Raw genomic sequence first — 23357 nt, 5'->3', positions numbered from 1 at the left:
GGGCAGAATATCTCATTTAGTTATAAAGTTGTGAAAATATGTGAATACAAATATCAATTATCATCCATGAGACTTCTACAACTTCCAAATACAATGTCACAATGATTTTACCTGACTGTAGTAGCAAAGCTGTACAGATTTCACATTCCAATTTACTAGCTAGAGCTGCAACTCTAAACAAGAATTGCATGCTTGATGCATATTAAGCTTAAATATATCCTGAAAAAATTGCTTTCAAGCTCATATGGAGGAACATCTTTAAGAGACTACAGCAGCCAATCAAACTACATAAGTACAGGTATGTTTATAGATTGTAGAAAAGTAGAAATAAAAATGCTGCCCAATTTCTGAAAATGGAAAATCCTTATTTATGACCCATCCAAAACTCATGGATTCAAAATCTAGACTAAAGGTATGCTATAAAGCTCACAGAAGTTTGTAAACTATTATCACTGAAGTAGTCAAAAGAATATTTCTTTGTAAACAAGGAGCTTTATAATCATTAATCCCTAGAGCCCTATCCTTCAATGGATGGCAATCTAAGAAAAGTTAGAAACATAATGGAACAGCTTCTTCATATTAGTCATATAACAAAGAACTGATAAATGATGATTGACTAGATTAGGTTCTTAGCCAATATATAGAACCAGTGCATGGACATAGAGGAGTGAAGCTGCTTCCAGGCTAGTCTGTATACATGCACCTAATTTCATTAGGAGTTCAAGGATAGACAGTATGGTTGTCACTGTATTATTCCAGATGTCACAAACAAGCAAAGCAGCAAGATACAAAAAATTCACAGCAGAGGATTAGAGGAAAATTTTCAGACAATAGCATTAAACACCTGATTATCGTGGAAACAAACTGCTTTCAAAAAATGAGAAATTATGCTATAAATCAAGATAAATTAAGAATTTGCTAGCACACTAGGAATGCCAAGCATTTGAACTGGGATGAGGTTTTATGTTATGTACATAGCAACTCTCCCCATTCCACTTGAACAATAAAGGACTACTGGCTTTTGCAAATGTTTATTGACTCATTTACTTCTCTTAGCAGTTCTGACCTACACTTTCTACCCATTCATATCCTCTCCCTCTCCCCCCCCAACCCCCTGCAAAGCCAGCCGGGGCAAGTTCTCAGAATACAACAAAGGGGCATTTCCTGTTACTAGCTGCTTCCTCAGGATGTCAACAGAGGAGGCAGCTTCCCTTACTAGTAATAGGGATGAAGGAGAGGAGGTGGTCAAGGAGTCAAAACACAACACGACTAACATTAACAGGAAAGGACAGAATGGGAAGTGGATGTTAAGGCGCCTCAATAACATGACATAACTGCACGGGCTAAGGATAAGAGGGAGCAGCCGCAGGAGTGGAAAATTTCCCAGGCCCTGATGGACACAAAAAAGGAAAAAAAATCCTAAAAGATTACAAAAGTTATTTCATGTTTTGAGTCACTTTAACCGTGACAGGTGAGGGAGGGAGGCAGATCCTCCTCCACACTAACAGTCCGTGGCAGGCAAGTGGGCAATGCTAGCAAGGGGACTGCTAGCGGATGGTGTAGCGCACATATGGCACCTCTGTGTCTTCGCCACTGTCATCATTGCAGCACAATTCAAAGACCAGGGCTTTCACATGGCGTCCAATCTTCTTCTTGGAAACTCTAGTGACAATCTCCGTCATCCTGGGTGGGGGAGAGGAAAAGGATAGCGGTCAGGCAGATGCAGATTCAATTGAGGTACCCACTGCCCTTGCTCACATTCTTAAAACAATACATACGGCTGATCGTGGCGCTCCTTCAGCTTAGCTGGCTGCATAAAAAATGAGTAAAGCATAGAGACTCCTTGGGACAGCATTGTTATCTCCAGCTTGTACTCTTTCTGTACATGGGGAGGAAAGAAAAAAAATGGTTCTTTACTGAAAAGTTTTTCATCTCCATTCGCAAGCCTCTTCTGCAGCCATTAACATATTGTGGCAAATGGCGACTGGGGAACTCTCAATGCTTACCTTGAAATAGGCCAGGAACTCACGCAGTGTCATCTCCTGTCCATCAGGCTGGATACCCTGCACCTCAAAGCGGTCCCATAAAGTCCACTCAGTATTATAGTACTGTAGAAAAAAATGTAATATAAGTGTTAGTTACTACAGTTAATGCTCAATAAAAAATGCAACCAAGACAGAAGCATAATCCATAGCCATTTACTCCATGTAAGAAGGCATTGTATTTATTCATAATTTCTAATATGAGGACATGGGAAAGATCTTAGAGGCTCTCTCTTGATTTCTGTATCTCTATCCAAATAACAAACAGAGAAAAGGGACAGAAGTATTCTCCCCTAACAGATGGTGAAAACAAAGCAACAAATATGCAAATAAAAGAAATGGAAGAGGCAGTTGCATGAGACATCTAATTAGATAAACGCTCTTAGAAAGGTTGATTTACACAAACTTCCAAGAGGCTTTAGCATGCCTGGCTCTCTTTCCCTTCTCTACCTTAAGTTGCTAAGGAAGTATGTCCCACTTGCAAAACTTACCAAAAAATAAAGACAATTTTTTGACAAGCTTTAGGTAATATTCTTTGCATGGTATTCAAAGAAGGGACTATCAAATGCATGCTGAAGACAATATTTTTTCCATTTAGTACCAGAGGCCACTTGTGTAAGCAAAAGATGAATATATGTGGGAAAAAAGCCGCCCCACTCACCTTGTTCTTTGGGCAAGAAATAGGCTCAGAGAAGCCAAAGAAAGGCAATGCCAGGTTAAGAAAACCATTCTTGTAAGATTCAAGTCGCTTGTGGCCCTGTATTATTTTGTATAGTTCTAAACAAACCAAGCCTACTACAGCTGCAGTCGTCGTGGCAATTGCAGGTATAATTTTTCCTGCAATCAGCTTGCTCTGAAAAGAGAAGACACCGGAGCTTTTTAATTTTTTACTTTAGACCACATTTAGGAGTTCAATGAAGTGTCCGTAGCATTTCCCCCCCCCCCCCAATTTTTCAGCCAGGTGAGGAAGGTCAAGCTAAAAAAGAGTGATTGGCTCAAAATCATCCAGTGAGCTTCCACGGCTGGGGCTGGGGTATAGAAAAAGTCTGCACTGTCTCCCTCACACCCCTAATACATTCTACTGTACATCATTTTTATCCATCAGAGTAAAGCTTACCTTATGCCGGTCAGCAGGAGGAATATCATAATTTTCGGCTCGCAAGTTAGAAGCAGCAACAATAAAATCCATATGGAAATTTGTGTCATCATCCTGAAATTTAGTACAAATAAGGTGACAATTACAACCAGCAATGGCGCGATCCTCAGCATGCTTTTGACTTTGGGACCGGCACAGTGAATGCCAGAAAAAGTCTGGAGCAGCTTGCTAGCCAAACCAGAAGCTTGCCCACGGCTTCAAAACTGAACAGCAGGGATCACTTCTGCTATCATTTGCATGTCAAGATTATAGTTAAAATAACAATTTATTCATTTAAAAATGTCAGTTTGCCTTACTTTTTCAAAATCAACTGGAAACATCCTGAAGTCATGAAGTTGCTGAGGACTCGGAAGTGAGGTTTTTAGCTCTTCTAACCGGCTATCATCTAAGAAAAATAAATGTATAAATTTCAGAAAAAAATTGCTACAATGCATGTCACCTCTTTCTCAGCAACCTAAAACCTTTTCTATCTAAACCGATATAGTGCCTTGCAATTTCAAAGCCCTAAAACTTGTTTAGCAGTCAAGACTCTACCATAAATCCATAAACAGCATTTTGAAAAAATACTATTACAACCTCGTAGTAATTCTGCAAGCTGCACAAGTATTGCTCCCGAAATGAAACAGTAAATCAACATATGCATTGTGAAATTGTGAGAGATAGCAAAAAGAAGAAACTGGGCCTTCCATTCAAATAGAATCAAAATTACTCAGAGAGAAGAATTATTCTCACTCAAAGCCTGGCATTCTTCGCTTTGCTTTGGTTAAAATCTTGCCTCTGGCAGACTCATCTCATTCCCAGTTCTTACCAACTGAAGCATTGGCATTCTGTAGCTCCTGATCAGAGATATGGATGCGGACACCAGACTTGGGAGTGAATTCAGGAACTTGCACCTGGCACAGCAGCTCCACAATAGCTTCTCTGTCTCTAGTGCCAGGGATGCCATATGTTTGGGCAAACAAGTTTGCAGCTGCCACTACATAATCCATGTGCAAAGGCTGTGGAGATAACATCAGTTGAGTCAGACTGGCAATTTTTCTGAATTCAGCCTTTTTAAGGAAACATTGTACACATGACTAAAGTTTTACTTCAGCAACCAGCTTTTATCGGAACTATTTGAAATGTATCCATAGGTATATGTATAGAGTTTACATAAAAGAAAACTGAAGATTATCTACTCCGGCTTAATTATATCACCCCTAGGTTTCACCCCATTGTCTTCTAACAAACTGCTTTATATGCTACATCCTATATGCATATTTTTTTCCTCCTGAGGATTATATTCCATGCATCTGATAGACTGTGCTCCATAGCTTACGCTGTAATAATACTTAAGGTGCCTTTAAGCTTTTTTCTATTAACAATCTATTCCTTTGAAGCTGCAATAACAAGACAGATGAAGCAAAAGGTCCAAATTAAATGCTGGTGGTCTATCATAGTGCCTTTAGCCAAAACAGGCCAAGAGGAATTATTCTCATCCCTAAATATGATAATCAGATCTTGAGCAGAACCATTCATAAATTATTTTGAACAACTTTTCTTTTATTCCCTGTTTCTCTCTGGGAGTGATCAGAAGCTGTCTGATGGGTAATTTTAGACTTCTGTCTCAATATTTAGCAAAACTATCTTTGTTTTTCACTGAAAATTGCACTAGTTCATCCACTAACAGTCTACACCTTTTTCAAAATGAATAAACTGTAAGCCTTATTTCCTTCTTCTACCATGCTTATTAGAGATCAAGTGTATTGTAGCAACTGCAAAGCCAGAATTGAAAATTGCCTGCCAAAATCCCTAAGTTCTACTTTTCCTTCGTCTCTCATCCCACCCCACCCCCTTCTAACCAATTTGGTTCCTAAGGGTCAAACATAGTTTAGCATGCGTCTCCTTCCTTCTTCCAGCTGGGTGACCTTAAGGCAGAGTCTCGGAGGAGGTACAAGCTTACTTTCATTTCCCAAAGCATTCCCCCTCTCGTGCCCCTCCCCATAGGTCTTGGCAGTCTGTCACTGCATAGCAGCAAAGCATAAGCGAGAAAAGGCAGCAGCTGACAATGTGACTGCAATAACTGCTTAGTGACAGCAATCTCGGCACTTCCCATTTCTGTTGTTAATTGAGAATTGTGAATCTTTAAAAGGGAGTACTCATCCCAAGCCAAGCCATTGTGGGCCTGAGCTCTTCTGGCCCTGAACCTTGGCAAGGTAAAGGACGGCTTCCTCCTGAACTCTCCCCACCTTCCTATCTTCTCCCCATCTATGCCTTTTGGCCACGGTACATCTTTGCTTTGTGGCGCGGCAAACAGACCCTGAACCACACAGCTCTGGGGCTGCTTGCCACGCTGAAGCTCTGGAGCTGTAAGAAGCCTTGAGCTCCAGTGCAATGCAAAGCCCTTTGCAGTGCAAAGCCCAGACTGGCCCAATACCACTGTGTGAAACTGCTATCCAGGGAACCCCAGGCTGCCTCGGTCTAGCCACCTTTGCTGCCTTGCACTCCCAAGAACTCTGTTGCTCTGCATTCCACCATCCCACCCCAGGTGACTTTTGCCATCTTTTTGCCCCCGATGGATGATGATGACGCATAGCTGCTCTGACCTGCTGTGAGGCCACGTGAGGCCATCTTCCCCAGGTCTTGTGAGGAAACTGCCATTTGCGAGCTGGGGAAGAAAGACTCATGTGGCCAGCATGTGCCTTGCAAAGGGCCAGACCAGGCATGCTTGGTCAACAGTGGGAGCAGAACGATGGTAAAGGTCAGCTAGGGCAGCAGGGGCCATGGAGCGCCAGGGGGCCCCAAAGGCATCGATTTGGGAGGGGGGGAGTTGAAATGGTTCTGTGGGTGCCCAAATTTTAACCTTTGGGGATTACTCATGTGTCTTAAAAAAAGTCCCTTGCCACTGTAATTTCAAATGGGTGCTGAACAATGTTCATAATTCGAGAACTACCTGTATCGTGCCAATAGTGTACTTTGTAAAGGTAGCAGATAGAAGTAGGGATCTTTCTTCTACCACCTATCAATTAATTAGGGGTTTCCCCCCCCCCCAATTTTCAAGCAGATCACAATGCTTACATTTTTGACATCAAAAGTAAGTGGATGAGGACATCGCTTTGGGCCTGACCAAAAGAGGGTTCCTGAATTAGTTTTCTGAAAAGGAAAATGGAAATTGCATTAAAAGCACAACAGAGCAAAACACACCATTTTGCCGTTATAAAGACAGACCGAGGCTATGATGCAGGAATGCTTACCAACTCACCTGATTTGGGGGAAAGTTGTGCAGCAACTGACGAATATTGTTGCTATACTGGGTATGCCAATGATTACATGCCCAGGCCACACAGTCGGCCCAGGATTTAGGACGGTCAGTCACTAAGCTTTTGTACACAGCTTCCAAAACCTCTAAAGGTTGAGTGCCAGGCAGCTTTTGGGTCCGTTCCATGAATTTGGTGTCTCTGGAGAAAAATGAGAAATGGTTTAGTGATTCTCCCTGAGGCTGACAGAAATAGCCTTAACTGATGTAAGACGATGAGAAATAGAATATATTTAAATAGATAAGATGTGTATTTTGAATATTAGATTTTGTGATGAATTGTGATAAAAGGGGATTGTGGTCATTTAAAACTTGGAAATTATAAATATTAAATGTTAAATATTAATGGGAAACTAAAAATTGGGAAAAACTAATTAGGACATTGATTGTCTATAAAGAGTGAATGTTAAAATAACCAAGATATGTATAAACTAAAAATTATCGATAAATGTAAGAAAGTCATTTTTATTTAATTGATATAATAAGAATTGTATTGGTTTAAACATGAGACAGTAAATAGTAAGGGGGAAAGAGAGGAAATACTTAATGTAGTAGTTTGAGACTTGTACTAAAGATATTTGTATGTTATGGAATTATCAATTAACTCAGCCGCCACGTTGCTTTTTAAATAACTGTAAAATTAGAAAATCAATAAAACTTTTTTAAATAGAAATAGAAATAGCCGTACCACTAAGATGCATTTTTTTCATCATTCTGAAACAGTTTGCTTCATTAGAAATTATCAGAAAGCATTACACATTATTGAATAGTGTCAAATCTACTGATGCACGGAGCTATACTTGAGTATTTATAATGAAAATTTAACCACTTTTAGCTGATTTGGAGCCCTCAAAACTCTTACGTGATATACTGGTTGACATTTTCTGCAGGCTGCTTGAAAAGGCCTTCAAATTCATCACGGGCCCACTGAAAAATAAAACAAGAAGAGTTCCAACCTTGACACAGGATTTAAACCAATTGGTACCAAGTGCTGATGTTTATAACAGCAATTTGTCTGTCTTGTGTTCAACAGAACTATACAAATTAAAGTATCACACAACAGTTGATATACATAAAGATCAGCAGGACCTGCTAACAAGGTGGAGATTCAGTTTGCTCCTTATAGAAGAAACAAGAACTACAAAGCAACATACTGAAAAGTAACTCCTTGATCATGCCAACAGCAAGATCATTCAAAAGGATCACACTCCAATTATCACATTCCAACCACAAAGAAAACCCATTACTGTTGCTATTAAATCATTGGAATCTTACCTGTAGAGTATGCTCGATAGCATTAGGAAAGTTCTTCAGTGTACAGATAGGGATGGATTTTTCAGGGGGATCTTGGCTAGAACTATATGATTCTGTTAGGAATGGGATCACCACCTGGATATTCCCTTTGGTCCCCAGTGTCCCTGATTCCAGCAGGGGCTTTCGGTAGTAGACACAGCGACGATCCATGTACATCCCTAAAGACAATTATACAAGAAAATAGTGAATGATTGCCAGTCAGGATAGCACTGGAAATTAAAAGCATCAAGTTGGGTAAGTTGTATTTTCAGTGCTTGAAGCAAGAGCACTCTTCACATTTCATTTCTATAACTATTGTACTTGAGAGACTTATGATCTGGAGGGGCAAACAAATCTAATCTTCAGTCACTTAAAACCAATTCTTTTTTTTTAAGTTTAAAAAATGGAGGTAATGACACTAATCTGCTATCCTTCTATCCTGGATCTCTTTCCAACATCCAGATTTGTACAAAAACTACATGCAGATACCTACTTGCATCTACATTGTCCAGTGCATTTGCCACCCCATCAAGATTCTCAAAGAAGTCATCATCATAAATACGTTCAGTGTCTGGGCCTACGCGATCTTGGTGGCTTGTGATGTGAATGCTTGGGTTCATCTCTTTCACAGCAGCTGCTGCTGTATCAGATTTCATTTTCTAGATAGATTGAAACATTAAGTCTTACTCTGGGTATAGAAACTTCGCATTATAGGTTCCAGAATTATCACTATTAAAAAAAAACAACTAAAAATAAAAAGCAAAACACAGAATCACAATGGATCACAAAATGACAGGTTTCTGGCCCTTAAATTTGCCAAAAATCAACTGTTTGTTTGTTTGTTTGTTTGTTTATTAAATTTTTATACCGCCCTTCTCCCGAAGGACTCAGGGCGGTGTACAGGGCAATAAATATCAAAATATAAATACAAAAGTTAAAAAAGATTAAATAATTATGCCCAATATAATACAATAATTAAAACAATATTAAAACCAAATCCAAACCCCAAACCCATCAGACCAGGCCAGATTGTTCAAATATTTTTAAATTGCGCCGGAAGGAGCGAAGGTCGGGGGCCGTCCGGAGCTCAACTGGCAAGTGGTTCCATAGGTCTGGCGCGCCCACAGAGAACGCCCTCCCCCTGGGGGCCACCAATCGACATTCTCTGATCGGAGGCACCCTGAGGAGGCCCTCTCTGTGGGAGCGCACTGGACGGAGGGAGGTTGACGCCGGCAGCAGGTGCTGCCGTAGGTAATCCGGACCCATGCCATGTAGGGCTTTATAGGTCATTACCAGCACCTTGAATCTCACCCGGAGGGCAGCTGGCAGCCAATGCAGCTCGTGGAGTAGAGGTGTAACATGGGAGTGTAACACTACTCGCGCGGCTGCATTCTGAACCAGCTGAAGCCTCCAAGTGGTCCTCAAGGGCAGCCCCATGTAGAGAGCGTTGCAGTAGTCCAAACGAGAGGTCACGAGCGCATGAGTGACTGTGCGCAAGGCATCCTGGTCTAGATAGGGCCGCAACTGGCGCACCAGGCGAACTGTTAAACCTCCTCTGAACTTCCAAAGCAAATCATGATAATTTTTCACAGAAAGTCCTATGGCTGACTTTCTATAACCCCAGAAACCACACTCCAGACACTAATGGAACTGACCGTAACATCCCAAGGTCGGAAGAGGAACTGCCGGTTGAGATTGGACTTCTCAATGGTGTCCATGTCAGTCACAGCCACCTCTCCCCCTTGCCCGCATCCTAGACCAATCATAGCAAAGTTCTTCAGCAATTCACAGCCAATGGCACCAGCACCAACCTAAGAGAGAGGGAAAAAGAATGTCGGCAGGCTGCTTGGATGGAAGTACCAAGAAACTGAAAAATGATGCCAAGACTTACCAGAAAGTATTTTTGCTGGCTCAGTTTAATCTGTAATTCATTGCCAAACACAGCAATCTGTCCATCATATCGGCAATGTTTCTATCGAGACAAGGGGGGAAAGAGACAACCAGTTTGTACCTGTTCTCCGAAGTGTGGAATTTCCCTGTTTCCCTAATCCTGCTCAAAATCATAACCATAATTTCTTTATTATTATAAATACAGAACACTGCATTTTATTTATGGGCTATTTCAAAAGTTTCAAATTCCCAACACTGTTTTCATCTAAATAGTACAATGACGTCATTGTGTGTTGTGATTCAGGGTCAGCCTGTGGGTTCGGCAGTTGGGTCGGACGATTCAGAGGAGGAGGGGGGTGTTGGAGAGGTTGCTGAGGGGGTTGGAGAGGTTGCTGATGAGAGCCCTCAGCCAGGCCCCTCCCACCTGGTCACAACGCAGACCCAGCTGTGTGAGCCTGACAGCATGGATGAAGATGACCCACAGCTGGCCCTGTTCAAGGACGCCCGACGCAGGAGGCAGTCAATCAGGAGTAAACAGAGGAAGGCAATGGGGCACCTCGGAAGGAGGCAGAGAGAAGCCACGCCCTGAATTGTATAAAAGGGGAATGCGTGGAAGGGCTGGTTTGCTGAAGGCAACCGCTTGAATAGCTCCTGTTTCATGGTTCGTGTCTTGTTCTGTTTGCTTTTGTATCCATAAATTTGGCAGGCTTAGTTCCAGCCTCTTGCCTTCTTGTAAAAAGGGTTGTCCCTGCCTTTTCTGCAGGGCCGGTAGCAGGCTGGTACAGAACATTATGAGCCTGTTCCTGATCTTACATGCTATTTCAATTGCATACCAAAAATATATTATACGTTAATGAAGACTATATTATCCGTTAATACACTCCCATCAAATTTAGTATAAGCAATTTGGCCCTGAGCTTAATACATAAAACTCCTAGCCTACAAATTATTTTCCCAGCCATCTTGAAGAGTACTTTTTGTGTTATTCCCAGCCTACATCTTATGCTTATACTAATTACTCACAGGACTGCAATTTTCCTCAGTCAAGGTATCCTTATTTTCTTCAGGCAAGCACTCCAGTGCATCAAAATACAGCCACTGGATGACAGGCATGAATTTCCCTGAACAGGCCTGAAACAGAGAAATAGAAAAGAACATCTCTTTGATGCCACCCTGTTTGGTTCTGTCTGAAAAAGCCAACTTCAGGAATAAACTGGCATTATACACCATCGCACTGTTAGAGAAGATTTCTTTACCAAATCCAAAGCTGCTAGTTAAGGGAAACATGGACTAAGCGGAATGCTTTTTATTATCTAGCCAGTTTTTCAAATATTGTACCTTCATAACCTCTTGTGCGGCTAGGCCTCCAATGAAGGCATTGACAGGTGCCAGATCTCCAGAGGCTTGGAAAGCCATTTCCTTGATGATATCCTCATTCAGATGTTCTTGCTTAACTGGGGGCATGGCTTGCTCGTTGAGATCCTTCACTAAAGATAGCACCTCACTAGCATCTGCCTGAGGAAGGATGGAAGAAGTCAGATAAAGGCTAAGGAAAAGCCTCACAGCAGCTGTGAGGAGCTGTTTTTCATCAACATCATAAATGTAACCTGTGCTAAATGCAATCTGTGTGAAATAGTGGCTATCATTAACAATGCCTAAGCACAAGAGTTACATAAAATTATCACACTCCACAACCAATTGTCCCCGAATAAAAATGCACTGTATTTAATGTAACATATTCCAAGCAGATGGAGCAACTCTGTACAAGATTTACGCTACTATTCCAAGCATTATTCTTTGATTAAGTGATTTTGTTCGCAATAGTATCTGTATATTCTGTGACTGATATGAACTACTGTTACTGGAGAAAAAAAAATCTCAACGCGCAGACTAGAAAAAGAAACGGGGAACCGGAATAGCCTACCTGATTACGAGGCCTGGGGAAATGGCCATGCTTCTTGTGAAACTCATGCAAGGCCTGAAATCCCAAATGCAGCTGGCCTGGCCGATCAAACTTGCCGAAGTCAGTGATGACCAACTCTGGTTCTGGCAGAGAGGCGCGCAGAGATTTCTGAAAGAAAAATAATGGAGAAATTGAAAATAGGCAGTGATGCCAACGTAGCTATCCTTTTCTGCAGGCAGCCTCCAAACCGCTGCTTACATGCCACCCAAGAACAAGCATAGGCAGATCAAAGGGTGCCAGACTGTTCGAATGGCAGAACATTTGCTGGGAACCATGGGAATTTGCCCAGCAAAAAAGGGCAGAACCTGTCGGAAGACACTTACAAAGCTAATCTTCTTTGGCATTTTGACCTGGGTAACAATGCCGCCACGTACATAGTCTGAAAAGTTGGAGGTGTCACCAATACTAAATGTGTAGGGGCCTAGAAAAGAATAAGAAATACATCCTTACAGATGTCACAGGCAAAGAACCACACTGAAAAAAAAACACAATAGCACTGCAGAATTGCCATATTAACTTGGACCAAGAGTCCTCAACAATCATCTCAAATTGCTACATTCTTAGAGAACTTTCTTAACAGACATGAGGAAGAAGAAAGAGAAGATTTTTCTAATACTTCCACAACAGGATTAAATTGCAAGTAACTGTGGAAGAAAAGAAATATGCCACCATGGCGCAATAAACAAGCAGCAAAGAGAGGAGGCAGACTGTGGAAAATGTTTTTGTTACCCTGTGCCAGAGGAATTATATTCTGAATAAAGAACTGGAGAATTTTCAGGAAATTTTAAAAATGTAATGTTTTGTACAAGAGATTGAAGATGCTACAGTGAGTATCTTTCCACATTCTCTAACAAGCTTATTTGTAGCATGCTTAACTTTCACAACCAATTCAATGTTTGTAGGGGTTTTGTTTTTGTTTCGTTTTTTGCGCCTTCAAGTCAGCCTTCACTATTGGACAAGGCTCTGCAGTTTTGTTGGCAACAATTTTAGAAATAGCCTGCCCCTGCCTTCTTCCTAAAAAGTGTGACTGGCCCAAAACCACCCAAATGGCTTTGTGCCTAAGACAGCCCTAGAAATACTAGCCTGGTATTTTTAACCACTACACTAAACTGAGCGTCAGTTGTAATTCAGGCTAAAATCCCAAGTTAATATTACTTATTAGACCTTCTACATGATTCCCAACATACCAAAAGGTAATTTTGTCAAACAGAGAAAAAAAAAACCTTTGACAAGATACTTCATTCTAGGGACATCTAAATTTTGTGCAAGTCACCATGCCTCACCCAATACTTTGATTTCCATTGGTTCACAGCTGTTAAGCTCTTTCATGCCTTCGACTTCCAAGAAAGAAACAAAGTCTCCGCTTTCAAAACCATGCCGAGCCTCATCTAGACAGGTTACCTCTCCAGGGCACCCCTGCACAGGAAAAAAAGAATATTGAACAAAATTCTGCTCAGCTGTTGTGGGTCTCGGTTAAGAATAAATCCACCTCAGAAAGAGAGCCCCAACTGCCAGCCTCAAGAAGTAATTACCTTAGTAACCATCGAGACCATAGCACTAAGTGGTTGCTCTCCATTGGTATCTGTCACAACCATGTTCTCACCAAAGTCACAGAAGAGCTGGCTGCAAGAGAGAGAGAAAAGGGAGGACGTTATTAGGCACCCTGGAGCACCTTCAAGCACTGTGACAGGTGGCCTTACAAGCCAGGATTGGTAGCCCACAGCTGGGCAGTGCGGCGCCCCCACGTATGGCGTTTGGGAATCCCAAACAGCTCGTCCAAAATGAACGAAGAACCCTACTGAAAGGAGGCTATAACACAGAAACAAGGTCCTGTCTTACCCAAAAAGTCCCTTTGTATCTGCCACTACGACTTTGATATTTTGGCTGTGACAGAAATCACTAATACGTAACTGTTCCTCCAAGGGACAATTGGTGAGCACAACTACCTGCAAAGAGTAGACAGACAAATAGGCGGTTAGGAAATTGGATGGACGGACAGATGAAAGAAAAAGCATTTGCAGTAAATCACACAGAAGTACGAAGCTCTCCAGTATCAGCTCACCGTTCAAGCTTCCTGGGCTATGGTAAGCAATATTCCCAACCGTGTCTTCTCTCCCATCCTGTTATTTTTCATTTTATTTTGTAACGCACAAGAAACTCTCAAGAACATTAGATTTTTGTGCATTTAGAAAACACAGGGCAAATATTTAACTACGTTGTTTACTGAACCAGGAAAGTAATTCTTGATATCAAGTGTTTAGAAACCCCCTCTTCTGAGACATTAAGAAATTAAAGCACCTGGAAGTTATTAAGAAAGTCCTCACTGAGGGGCCCAGTGTAAGCAGTAACAGGTACGTAGGAGTTGAGCTCAGCTAACCGTGGTTGAGATACTTCAGCCCGGTTCTTTCCAAGGTCTCCCTCACGAAGGTAGAACTGGAAGAAAGGAGGGTGAAGGAGGGGGATGTTTTAGTAGTACATATATGTCACAAACAGAACCACGCTGAAGTGAATGGATGAAGGTCCTACCTGGGAAGAGAGATCAGACCATTCAGCTACGCCTTGATCATGGATTGTGACTGATTTAACTCCACCCAAGATGATGTTTTTTGCTATCTCCACGCCTAATCCTCGCAAGCCGGATACCAGGATGTTGGCATTCTGCATTCGTTTCATTGCCTCATGGCCCAATACATATCTATTCAAGACAAATTGGAAAAAGGATTAAATTTGCAGTACCCTGTTGGTCCAGCCTAAAAACAGAACATCCTATATACAGTTTCCTCTCAACATCTGTTCAACAGCTCCAGAACATATTAAAACTTATTATTCACATATTAGACTGGTACTAAACAGTAGGCCTCCCACTCTCCTTTTGATACTTACAGCTGTCTTGAGTATAGACCCTCATCAATGTCTGTTTCACTTCCATTCTTGGCCATACCCTGGAAAGGATAAATATAATCACTTAGTTCTCTGCTGCCTTTTGATCATTAAAAGAATGTGATAAAGGAACACAAAGAACAGCTGCTATTTGATTTCTATATTTTATCATTCTCAATGCATTTCAAATATTAATTATTTACCAAGGAAGAATTTGAAGTACAAAAAAAAGTCAAGAGACCTCGTCAATTGAATTGTGAATGGCAACTCAGGGAATATACTTCACAAAACCAAAACCGGATTACAAGAAATAAGAACAAATACCAAAGGAAACAGGCATTACAGCATTCATTACAGTACAAAAAGCTAGACATAAGAGATAGTAACAATGGGTACAATGACCCATATATCTGCACATTACTAAAGGTATACACAACTCAGAAACGTACGTTGGCAGGCGCTTCACGCAAATCAGTCTGTATGGATTTTCCAGAGGAGCAGTTTGAACCCGTCTTTGACTCTGATTCACCCAAGCGACGCTTCTTGGACAACGGCGAGCTGGACATCTAAATGCCACAATTGAAAATACAGATATGAGACTACAACGTTTGATAATCTACCATTTTGCAGCAGGACGATGACTCTGCCAAAAACAAAAATATCCTATGTAATAGGCAAAGCACTTATGGGAATAGGAGAGAAATACAAAAATAGCGGCTATTGAAACAAAGCAGGAGCTATTAGCAGTTTCCTCCCAATACTAGTCCACAATCTTTACTGCCTGAGGGGATCAAAAGATTTGCCCTACATGAAGAACATGTTGCTACCATTGGTCTCTCAGGACACCCAAAAGGGACTATTCCCCAGGTCCCATTGGAGTGCTAATTGCAGTATCAACCAACTGAATCATACCAGTTAAGCAAGTATAGCAGCAGCACAATGGAAAGCCACCTTTGAGGAAACACCTTTACGTTTTATCCTAAAACAAGTCCTTTATATTGGATCAATTGAAAAGGGCACTGTCTTTCTTAGCAGATTTCTCATCAGAAAAAAAAACAAGTATTTCCAGTGTGCCGAAACAATACGGTGTGCTGTTTTAACTGTTTTAAAGTATGAAGTTCATTTTAATCTACTATATAAAGCTAGTTATTTTTCAATGCTTCACCTATTATCACAGAAATATGAACCAGATGACATCAGTTTAGGCTGTTCTTTTATGACAAATGTATCCAGGTTGCCACAGAAAGAACTTAAGTAATGAACAGGCTAAGGAGGGGCTACTAATGAATCAGTTTGTTGGCAAAAAAGAGCAGGTGACTCACTCTTAGCTGGCAAAGACGATATTATTAGCAATTTCCAATGAGTTTTCTGCTTACAGAGCATTAGAATGTAATATTATTAAAATAGTTTTACATTTCTAAGTATTCCAACAGCTTACAGTAAGAAGACTTCTGTAGAAATTGATAAAAACACTCCAAAAGAAAATACAAAGGTGGACTTGATCAAACAACAGCTAGCTTTACATATCAGGCCAAGCCAAAAAACCATATTTTATAATGGTTGGATTCATGCAACACCTATTACCACTGCCAGTTTGTGAATCTAGTAGATTCAGTTCTATGCTTCTAGATATATAGCTTCATACCTATCAACTTTGAAGCCCCACTGAAATCTTTAGATATTTCTCTAGAAAGCGAACTCTAAACTGCAAAAAGTTAAACTGACAGTCCAATACCTAGATTTTGCAATGTGTATACATTTTATTCACTTGGAAACATTCGCACATTGTTGATCCTAAGAATAAAAAGCATTAATCCTGAATGAGTTATTTTTTACTTTATCCATCCATTTATTTTATTCCTGTATTAGTATTTATAAAGTTACTAATTCTGAGTAAATACAAATACTTGTAATAGTAATAATTCCAATAATCAGAACATGTACTTACTTAGTCCAGCTCTTTTTTGCAATTATCCTAACAAATCCCAATTTTACAATTTTATTACCATTTAGAGTGGTAAATGCAGGTAGGAAAAGGCACAAAAGAAGAAATGTCCACTATCAAGTAGAGGTAGCCCTCAATTTATGACCAGTTAATGACCATTCAAAATTACGATGGACCACCCAAAAGCTACTAACCCTTTTTGACGTTACAAAGGCTATTTACACACATACCCCACAGTCATGTGATTGCATTTTGGGCAACTGACCATTGTTTGCTGCATCCATTATGATCATTTGCAGCATCCTACAGTTAAGTGACCACAATTTGCAACCTTGTTTGTCAAGTTCTGACATTTACTTCATATCTGGCAAAAAATATTTAAGAAACCCAGTCCGGTCACATGATGCCTTGGTTTATAATGACAATTTATGACCATAAATTTGCGCTCAATTATGATCGCAAGTTGAGATCTACCTGTACTACAAATGCATTGGTAGAAAGCATTTCCTTATTTCTTCCTAAGGATATGCTTAAACAAGAACGAGATTCTTTGACTGAATCCTACTCTTTTTACCTATAGCCTACTTAAATCCATCCAGTGGTATTACATTTATTCTTGTGCATGCACAAGTCTGGGTTTCAGCATCTCATTATCAGCTCTATTCATCCTCCTAGAAAAACAGTTGCTTACAATCCTATTATTATTGCAACCCCTCTCTCAAGAGCATCCATTCAAAAGAGCATCCAGGTTTTTTTGCCATATGTTGGGTTTAATTTATGACACCATACATCCAGCTCCAAAGTGCTATATTATCATGATGCCAGACACAAATGACTAAATTTCATCAGTCAAAAGAAAATCCTAGTCAAAAATACATGTTAGCCAGATGCTAACTTGAAGTGCTGAAACTTTTGTTCTAGCAGCAAAGTATTACTACTCTGGATCTGTCTTAAGAAATTACAGCATGTAAGGGAAAAGCAACATAGGTTCAATGGCTGAAATGGTTCTCAAACCTAAGAAACTATCATGCTGGTTGCAAGGTAACCTAACAACACTTGAAAGTTTTAACGTAATTCAGTCAGTTTCTGCAAAGCTAATACTTATTTACCACCTTTCCTCCCAATAGTATGTATGATTTTAGTGTTATATAAGTACATGTGGGGAGGAAAGCCATGGCAAATCTTGACAGCACACTAAAAAGCAGAGACATCACCCTGTCAACAAAAGTGCGTATAGTCAAGGCTATGGTCTTCCCAGTTGCAATGTATGGCAGTGAAAGTTGGACCATAAGAAAGGCTGAGAGCCAAAGAATTGAGGCCTTTGAACTATGGTGCTGGAGAAGACTCCTGCGAGTCCCTTGGACTGCAAGGCGATCAAACCGGTCAGTCCTAGAGGAGATCAACCCTGACTGCTCTTTAGAAGGCCAGATCCTGAAGCTGAAACTCAAATGCTTTGGCCACCTAATGAGAAGGAAGGACTCACTGGAGAAGAGCCTAATGCTGGGAAAGATTGAGGGCAAGAGAAGAAGGGGACGACAGAGAAGGAGGTGGCTGGATGGAGTCACTGAAGCAGTAGGCATGAGCTTAAATGGACTCCAGAAGATGGTAGAGGACAGGAAGGCCTGGAGGAATGTTGTCCATAGGGTCACGATGAGTCAGACACGACTTCGCAGCTAACAACAACAAGTCCTTGACTTACAACAGTTCATTTACTGTCCGCTCAAAGTTACAACAGAACTGGAAAAAAAATGAGTTATGGCCATTGTTTCACACTTAGGACCATTACAGCATTCCCTACGGTCATGTGATCAAAATTCAGATTCTTGGCAACTGACTCATATATACGACGGTGGCAGTGTCCTTGAGTCAGCTAAAGCCAGATTCATTTAAGAACTGTGTTACTAACTTAACAGCTGCAGTGATTCAATTAGCAATTATGGCAAGAAAGGTTGTAAAATGGAGCAAAATTCACTTAATAAATGTTTCACTTAGCAACAGAAATCTTGGGCTCAGTTGTGGCCGTTAAGTCGAGGACTACCTGTAATCTTTTCTATCTGCTTGTAAAAATAAATCACAAAGACGAAGGAAGGATTTCTTGTTCCATGTAACTGTAAAATGACTGCAGTTATTCATGTTCCACACCACTGTAGCATTTTACTTTTTGATTAAATACAATTCCTTCTGGTTTTTGAAAAAGAATGTACCATATTCAATCATCCAGCAAGGAAATGTCAACAGCAAGTTAGTTTCCAGATTGAAGAGAAGCAGTCTGGAAAAGAGCATAACACACAGTAGGAAGTACAACAGCTTTCAAATCAAAATCAGGCCAACAAAAATAGTGAGTATATTTTCTTTTCTCAATATGTGGAAGAATATATACAAAGGCCTCAGGCCATGTAGAGTAAAAATATAAACAGACTTAAGTAAAAATGAAAAAAAAGAAAAAAAAAAGAAAGACTTTTACTGAGTTAAATCACAGTACTGATTTGTGGCAACAAATGCACGAATCAGGAACAAAAGGATCATATAAAAAATTAAATTAAAATTAGTTACAAGCTGTTCTTCCGCTCAGCTTTTGAAAAAAGAACATTCCTATACAATACAAATTTGTACCTCTCTGAACTGGATTTTGAGGCTATTTGGGGGAAGAGAGAAAAAAGTCCTATACTATAAAAAGACACTGCTACTGCTGACTGATGCATACAACTGGACCTAACATGCTCAGCATTATAACTATGAAATCCAGGCAAGGACAGCTTCCATTACTTAAGTTAATCCATCCTTTATGCAGGGACCATTGAGGAAACCACAGCTGTCAGCTTTTTGATTAATAAAACCAAGTGAGCAATGGGTTCAGCAATTGTTTTGGTGCGTTGTTTAAGTCGCATATCTCTAATAAGAATGACATTTTTTATTTATCCAGTACAATCACTGAACTAAAAGGCTATCAAATGGTACTGATAGTCCTAAAAGATAATTTTTTACTATACTCACCTCTCCAAAGTTATATTTGTAGTAATTTTCTAGCAGAAATTACTGAAGTAGAATAAATTAAGCAGAAAAAGGCAAAGGAAATTATTTTGAATGAAAAATAATTTGGTAACTCAAAAATTATCCAAAGAATTTTGGAAGAATTTCCAGTTATGTTTACCTCATAGATTAAATATCAGCCATTATTACTTTTTTTTTTTTAAGAAATCCACAGGGATGTACTGGACATTTGTCATACAAATTCAAATAAAAAGAAACAGTTTTTGCTATTCCCATCATACTGACTTATGAAGCTATAGTCTACAGCAGGGGTCTTCAAACTTGGCCCTTTTATGACTTGTGGACTTCAACTCCCAGAATTCCTCAGCCAGGCACGCTGGCTGAGGAATTCTGGGAATTGAAGTCCACAAGTCATAAAAGGGCCAAGTTTGAAGACCCCTGGTCTACAGCATATAATCTTGGGACAAGCACGCATATTAACAAATGTATTCATTTTAATGGGTATTCAAAGAGCCCAAAGTTACCAAAAATACACGTACACTACAATAAAACAATTTTCCATCTGAGTTAATTGAAACAGAAGCAAAATATAAATCTTTTTTCTTTGTAAGCCTGAAGAGCAATAGGAACAAACAACGAGTAATAATTTCAAACATTTTGTAATAGTCATTTTAATATGTTGATATTAATCCTAATAAATATTGATAAAAAATACATGTAATACATTATATGGTACTTTCCCCTAAAAGCATTTACTCTTATTTGAGCTGGGTGAGGAAAAAGCAGTAACACAAGAATGATATTAAATATAAATAACTGTAGAATAAACTGTAACAGCCAATGTAATGTTGAAATTATGATGCTGGACTAGGAATGGGAAGAACATATGTTTTAATCCTTCCTTAAATATAGAAATCCGGTTCTGTGGCAAGTTGGCTAAAAAACAAAAGCTCTGGTAATTTTATGTATTGATAACTTTATATTTGAACTGAAGTGGGCACAGTGCAAAACAAGAGGACTCTGTAACAATATGAGACAAACACTACAATGGTGAAATAAATAGCTGTGACTTGGAGCAAACAAGAAAAGAAAAAAAAAAGAAAGGTGCCCATGCAGTCACTAGAAGTTGAGTTCTAAAGGAAATCTTTCTCCTAGACCAGGGGTGTCGAACTGCCAGCCAGCGGGCTGTATGTATCACGAGGAAACCGTGCCCCACGACGTCACATAACGTCGCGGGTTTGACATGACTGTCATAGACTAAAGAGAGGCAGAAAATAGAGCTGGATATTCTGGCATGAATGATTTGCTGTAAAAACAACAGGAATTTCAGATACCCAATTGTTTAACAATACAGCAAGTTTTCATATCAACAGGTTGCTCAAAGTTTGGAGTTAAGCCAGGAATAGGTTTTATGTGAAATTACACTTAATTTTATTCCAACACTGACAACAAATTTGGTATGTATGTAATCAGGTATGTTTTTAAGCTACAAGTCACTATGTTTTATCAACTCTGTGATCTACAGCTTCCCATTCTAGACTCATTGGTGCTGTTTTCTAAATGATCTCAAAACCCCAAATCTATATTACATACAGAGTGTCTTAACCTTAGTATATATATTTTGAATTTTAAGCCCAGCAAAAGCCAAAAAACAAAACAATACACAAGGTAGGTTTCAGGAAATAGAAAGCATAACCTCTCTCGTTATAGTCCAGTAAAGCAATAAGCAGGAATATTTTATGTAATGATCAACCAACATATCAGATATGCTTCAGAAAAAATGGAGTTAAAAAGACTTAGCACAAATATAATAATCTCTGCTAGAGTCAAGGTGAAATGTAGTCCATCTGAGGATTTTCCATCTAACAAATGTCCATTTCCATTAGCTCAAAATGTCCCATGATTGACAATTTTGCAAATTGGTGCATATACCGAATGCTAGATAAAATTGATTTCAAAAATAAGGTTTCCCATCAAGAGATGAGACAAAAGCCTTATTAGAAATAAAATCAAAATAATTATGGATGCTGAAGATAAAAGTCTGTAAAATTTCGCAACATTAGGACAAATCTTCATTAGGGTGAGTTTGTACATAGAAACCTGTATTTAATCTTTTATATATAAAGAGTAAATATAGATTTCTATAACCTTCTATAACATGTTAACCTTGTTTGGGGTTTGAGAAGAACTTGTAAAAGCATAATAATGGGCACAAATATTATGAGAAAGCACATGAGTTTAATGGACTGTCTAACTTAACTGCCACAAGTCCTATAACAAGCCTTATAATTCATCAGAACAGATTCCTTAAAAAGCTTAACACTTCAGGTTTTGTATGTCTGTTAAAAGGCATATGCTACAAAGACTATTAATTTTTTAAATTAATCCTGAGGTAATGAAAAGAAACAAAAAGCAAAACAAAGGCAATGCCCTGAGATCTTATATAAATGCCAAAATTAGATTCATAATCCTATGCTTTCTATCTGGAATTCAGTTTCCAAACATCTTGACCTCTATAAAAGAAAGCATACCACAGAATTGGAGATAATACATTTTAAATAGTTTTGGCCTACAGGAAAGAAAGTTAAAACACATAGATAATTCTGATCTAAGTTCTGAGCTTTTCTACTATAAAACTCAGAGGTCATGAATGAAAACACAATACATCTTTTCTTCCTCTTTACAGCTATCTCAGGTTAAAGTTATGATATCTGAAGAAATAGTTACAAATAAAAATAATTGCCATGGAAACCTGACCTGGCACATTAAGTATCAATTCTTATTGGACCTACAAGATATAGCCAGTCAACTACAGTATACATTCCAAGAAAGGACTGCCAATAAAGGATAAAAATTAAACAGGACAATCTTTTAATTAGCTTCTTGTGCAAGACAATTAAGTCACAAATCAGTTCAGGCAGACTTACCAGAATCACATTCAAGCTGCCCCCATGACACACATGCACAGGCAGAGAAGTACAAATATGGGCTACATTACAGCTAGATGGGATTACTTGACAAAGATGAACATTACATGACACACCTAGAGATACGTGAAAGGGCAATTGCTCTGACTGCCTCAAAATTCCTCACCTATCCCTTTTAATATATAAACTGGTAAGATGCAAACTACAGTACCTGTCCTCTGCCTTCCCTCTTTCAGTAAACACAGAGCCCACTCCAAAAATGGATTCTCCCAAGTTTAAAAACCCAGAGAGCAACTCTTGACATTCCTGGAAAACAAATCTCAGTTGTAGAGAAAGTCAGTGGAAAACTAAAGGGTGGGGGAGGATTTTAGGAATAGATACTGAGATCACCACTGCAACCAAGGATGCAGAAAGCGCACAAGTGTTAAAAGTCAACTGGATTATACTCCTATCAAAGAACACTGAAGAATCTTAATTCCCTAGAGAAGAGAGAGAGAGGGAGAGAGGGAGAGAGAGAGAGAGAGAGAGAGAGAGAGAGGGAGAGAGAGGGAGAAATATCAATCCTTCACATATCCGCTTGCCATCTACTGGCAATGACAGATTCTGTTTTCTCTCCTTTGTAACTCCACAGTAAACCAAAGGATACTGTAAAAAGAAGCACAAGGTGAGCCGATATGGCCTCTCTCCACAAATACCGTTAGGACAGACGCTAAGCTCCCACCCAACCAATTCAAAATGCTTCCCCCTCTTAACTCAACACTTGAGTCCAGGTGACTGAACCCGCCGCCCCCCCCCCCCCGCGCCCTCTGGACTTTTTATTCGGGCTCCTTTGCAACCCGCATCCTCTCTTAACTTCCCTTCCCCCCCCCTCCCTCCCCAATCCTTCAGGACAGGACAGACCGAGCATCACAATCCTTCGCCGGGAAATGCGAGTCGTTCCATTCAGTCTCTTCACGGAAGAGGAAGGGAATTTGA

The 23357-nt window shown here is 39.8% G+C and overlaps 1 protein-coding gene across 2 annotated transcripts in view; it reads right to left on the bottom strand.

Annotated features, from left to right (window-relative positions):
- Positions 1-729: 729 nt before the first annotated feature.
- UBA1 (ubiquitin like modifier activating enzyme 1) overlaps positions 730-23357 on the bottom strand; it is a 41857-nt gene continuing 19229 nt past the window's right edge. For both annotated transcript variants that reach the window (XM_083351421.1, XM_083351420.1), the window contains exons 2-26: positions 14969-15085; positions 14523-14581; positions 14166-14334; positions 13938-14072; positions 13479-13585; positions 13172-13262; positions 12923-13055; positions 11963-12060; positions 11601-11747; positions 11015-11191; positions 10700-10807; positions 9678-9758; positions 9442-9597; positions 8280-8445; positions 7769-7965; positions 7356-7420; positions 6440-6635; positions 6256-6330; positions 4007-4196; positions 3495-3583; positions 3160-3252; positions 2704-2895; positions 2007-2108; positions 1779-1879; positions 730-1683 (exon numbers count right to left, since the gene is read on the bottom strand). In XM_083351421.1, the coding sequence (XP_083207547.1) occupies positions 1548-1683; positions 1779-1879; positions 2007-2108; positions 2704-2895; positions 3160-3252; positions 3495-3583; positions 4007-4196; positions 6256-6330; positions 6440-6635; positions 7356-7420; positions 7769-7965; positions 8280-8445; positions 9442-9597; positions 9678-9758; positions 10700-10807; positions 11015-11191; positions 11601-11747; positions 11963-12060; positions 12923-13055; positions 13172-13262; positions 13479-13585; positions 13938-14072; positions 14166-14334; positions 14523-14581; positions 14969-15085 (3180 nt within the window). In that variant the 3' untranslated portion in view covers positions 730-1547. The remainder of the gene's footprint in view (positions 1684-1778; positions 1880-2006; positions 2109-2703; positions 2896-3159; positions 3253-3494; positions 3584-4006; positions 4197-6255; positions 6331-6439; positions 6636-7355; positions 7421-7768; positions 7966-8279; positions 8446-9441; positions 9598-9677; positions 9759-10699; positions 10808-11014; positions 11192-11600; positions 11748-11962; positions 12061-12922; positions 13056-13171; positions 13263-13478; positions 13586-13937; positions 14073-14165; positions 14335-14522; positions 14582-14968; positions 15086-23357) is intronic.

The sequence above is a fragment of the Vipera ursinii genome (assembly GCF_947247035.1).
Source record: "Vipera ursinii genome assembly, chromosome: 2".
Lineage (NCBI taxonomy): Eukaryota > Metazoa > Chordata > Lepidosauria > Squamata > Viperidae > Vipera > Vipera ursinii.
Note: the sequence above shows the minus strand (reverse complement) of the source record. Positions and strands in the feature narration are given on the sequence as shown.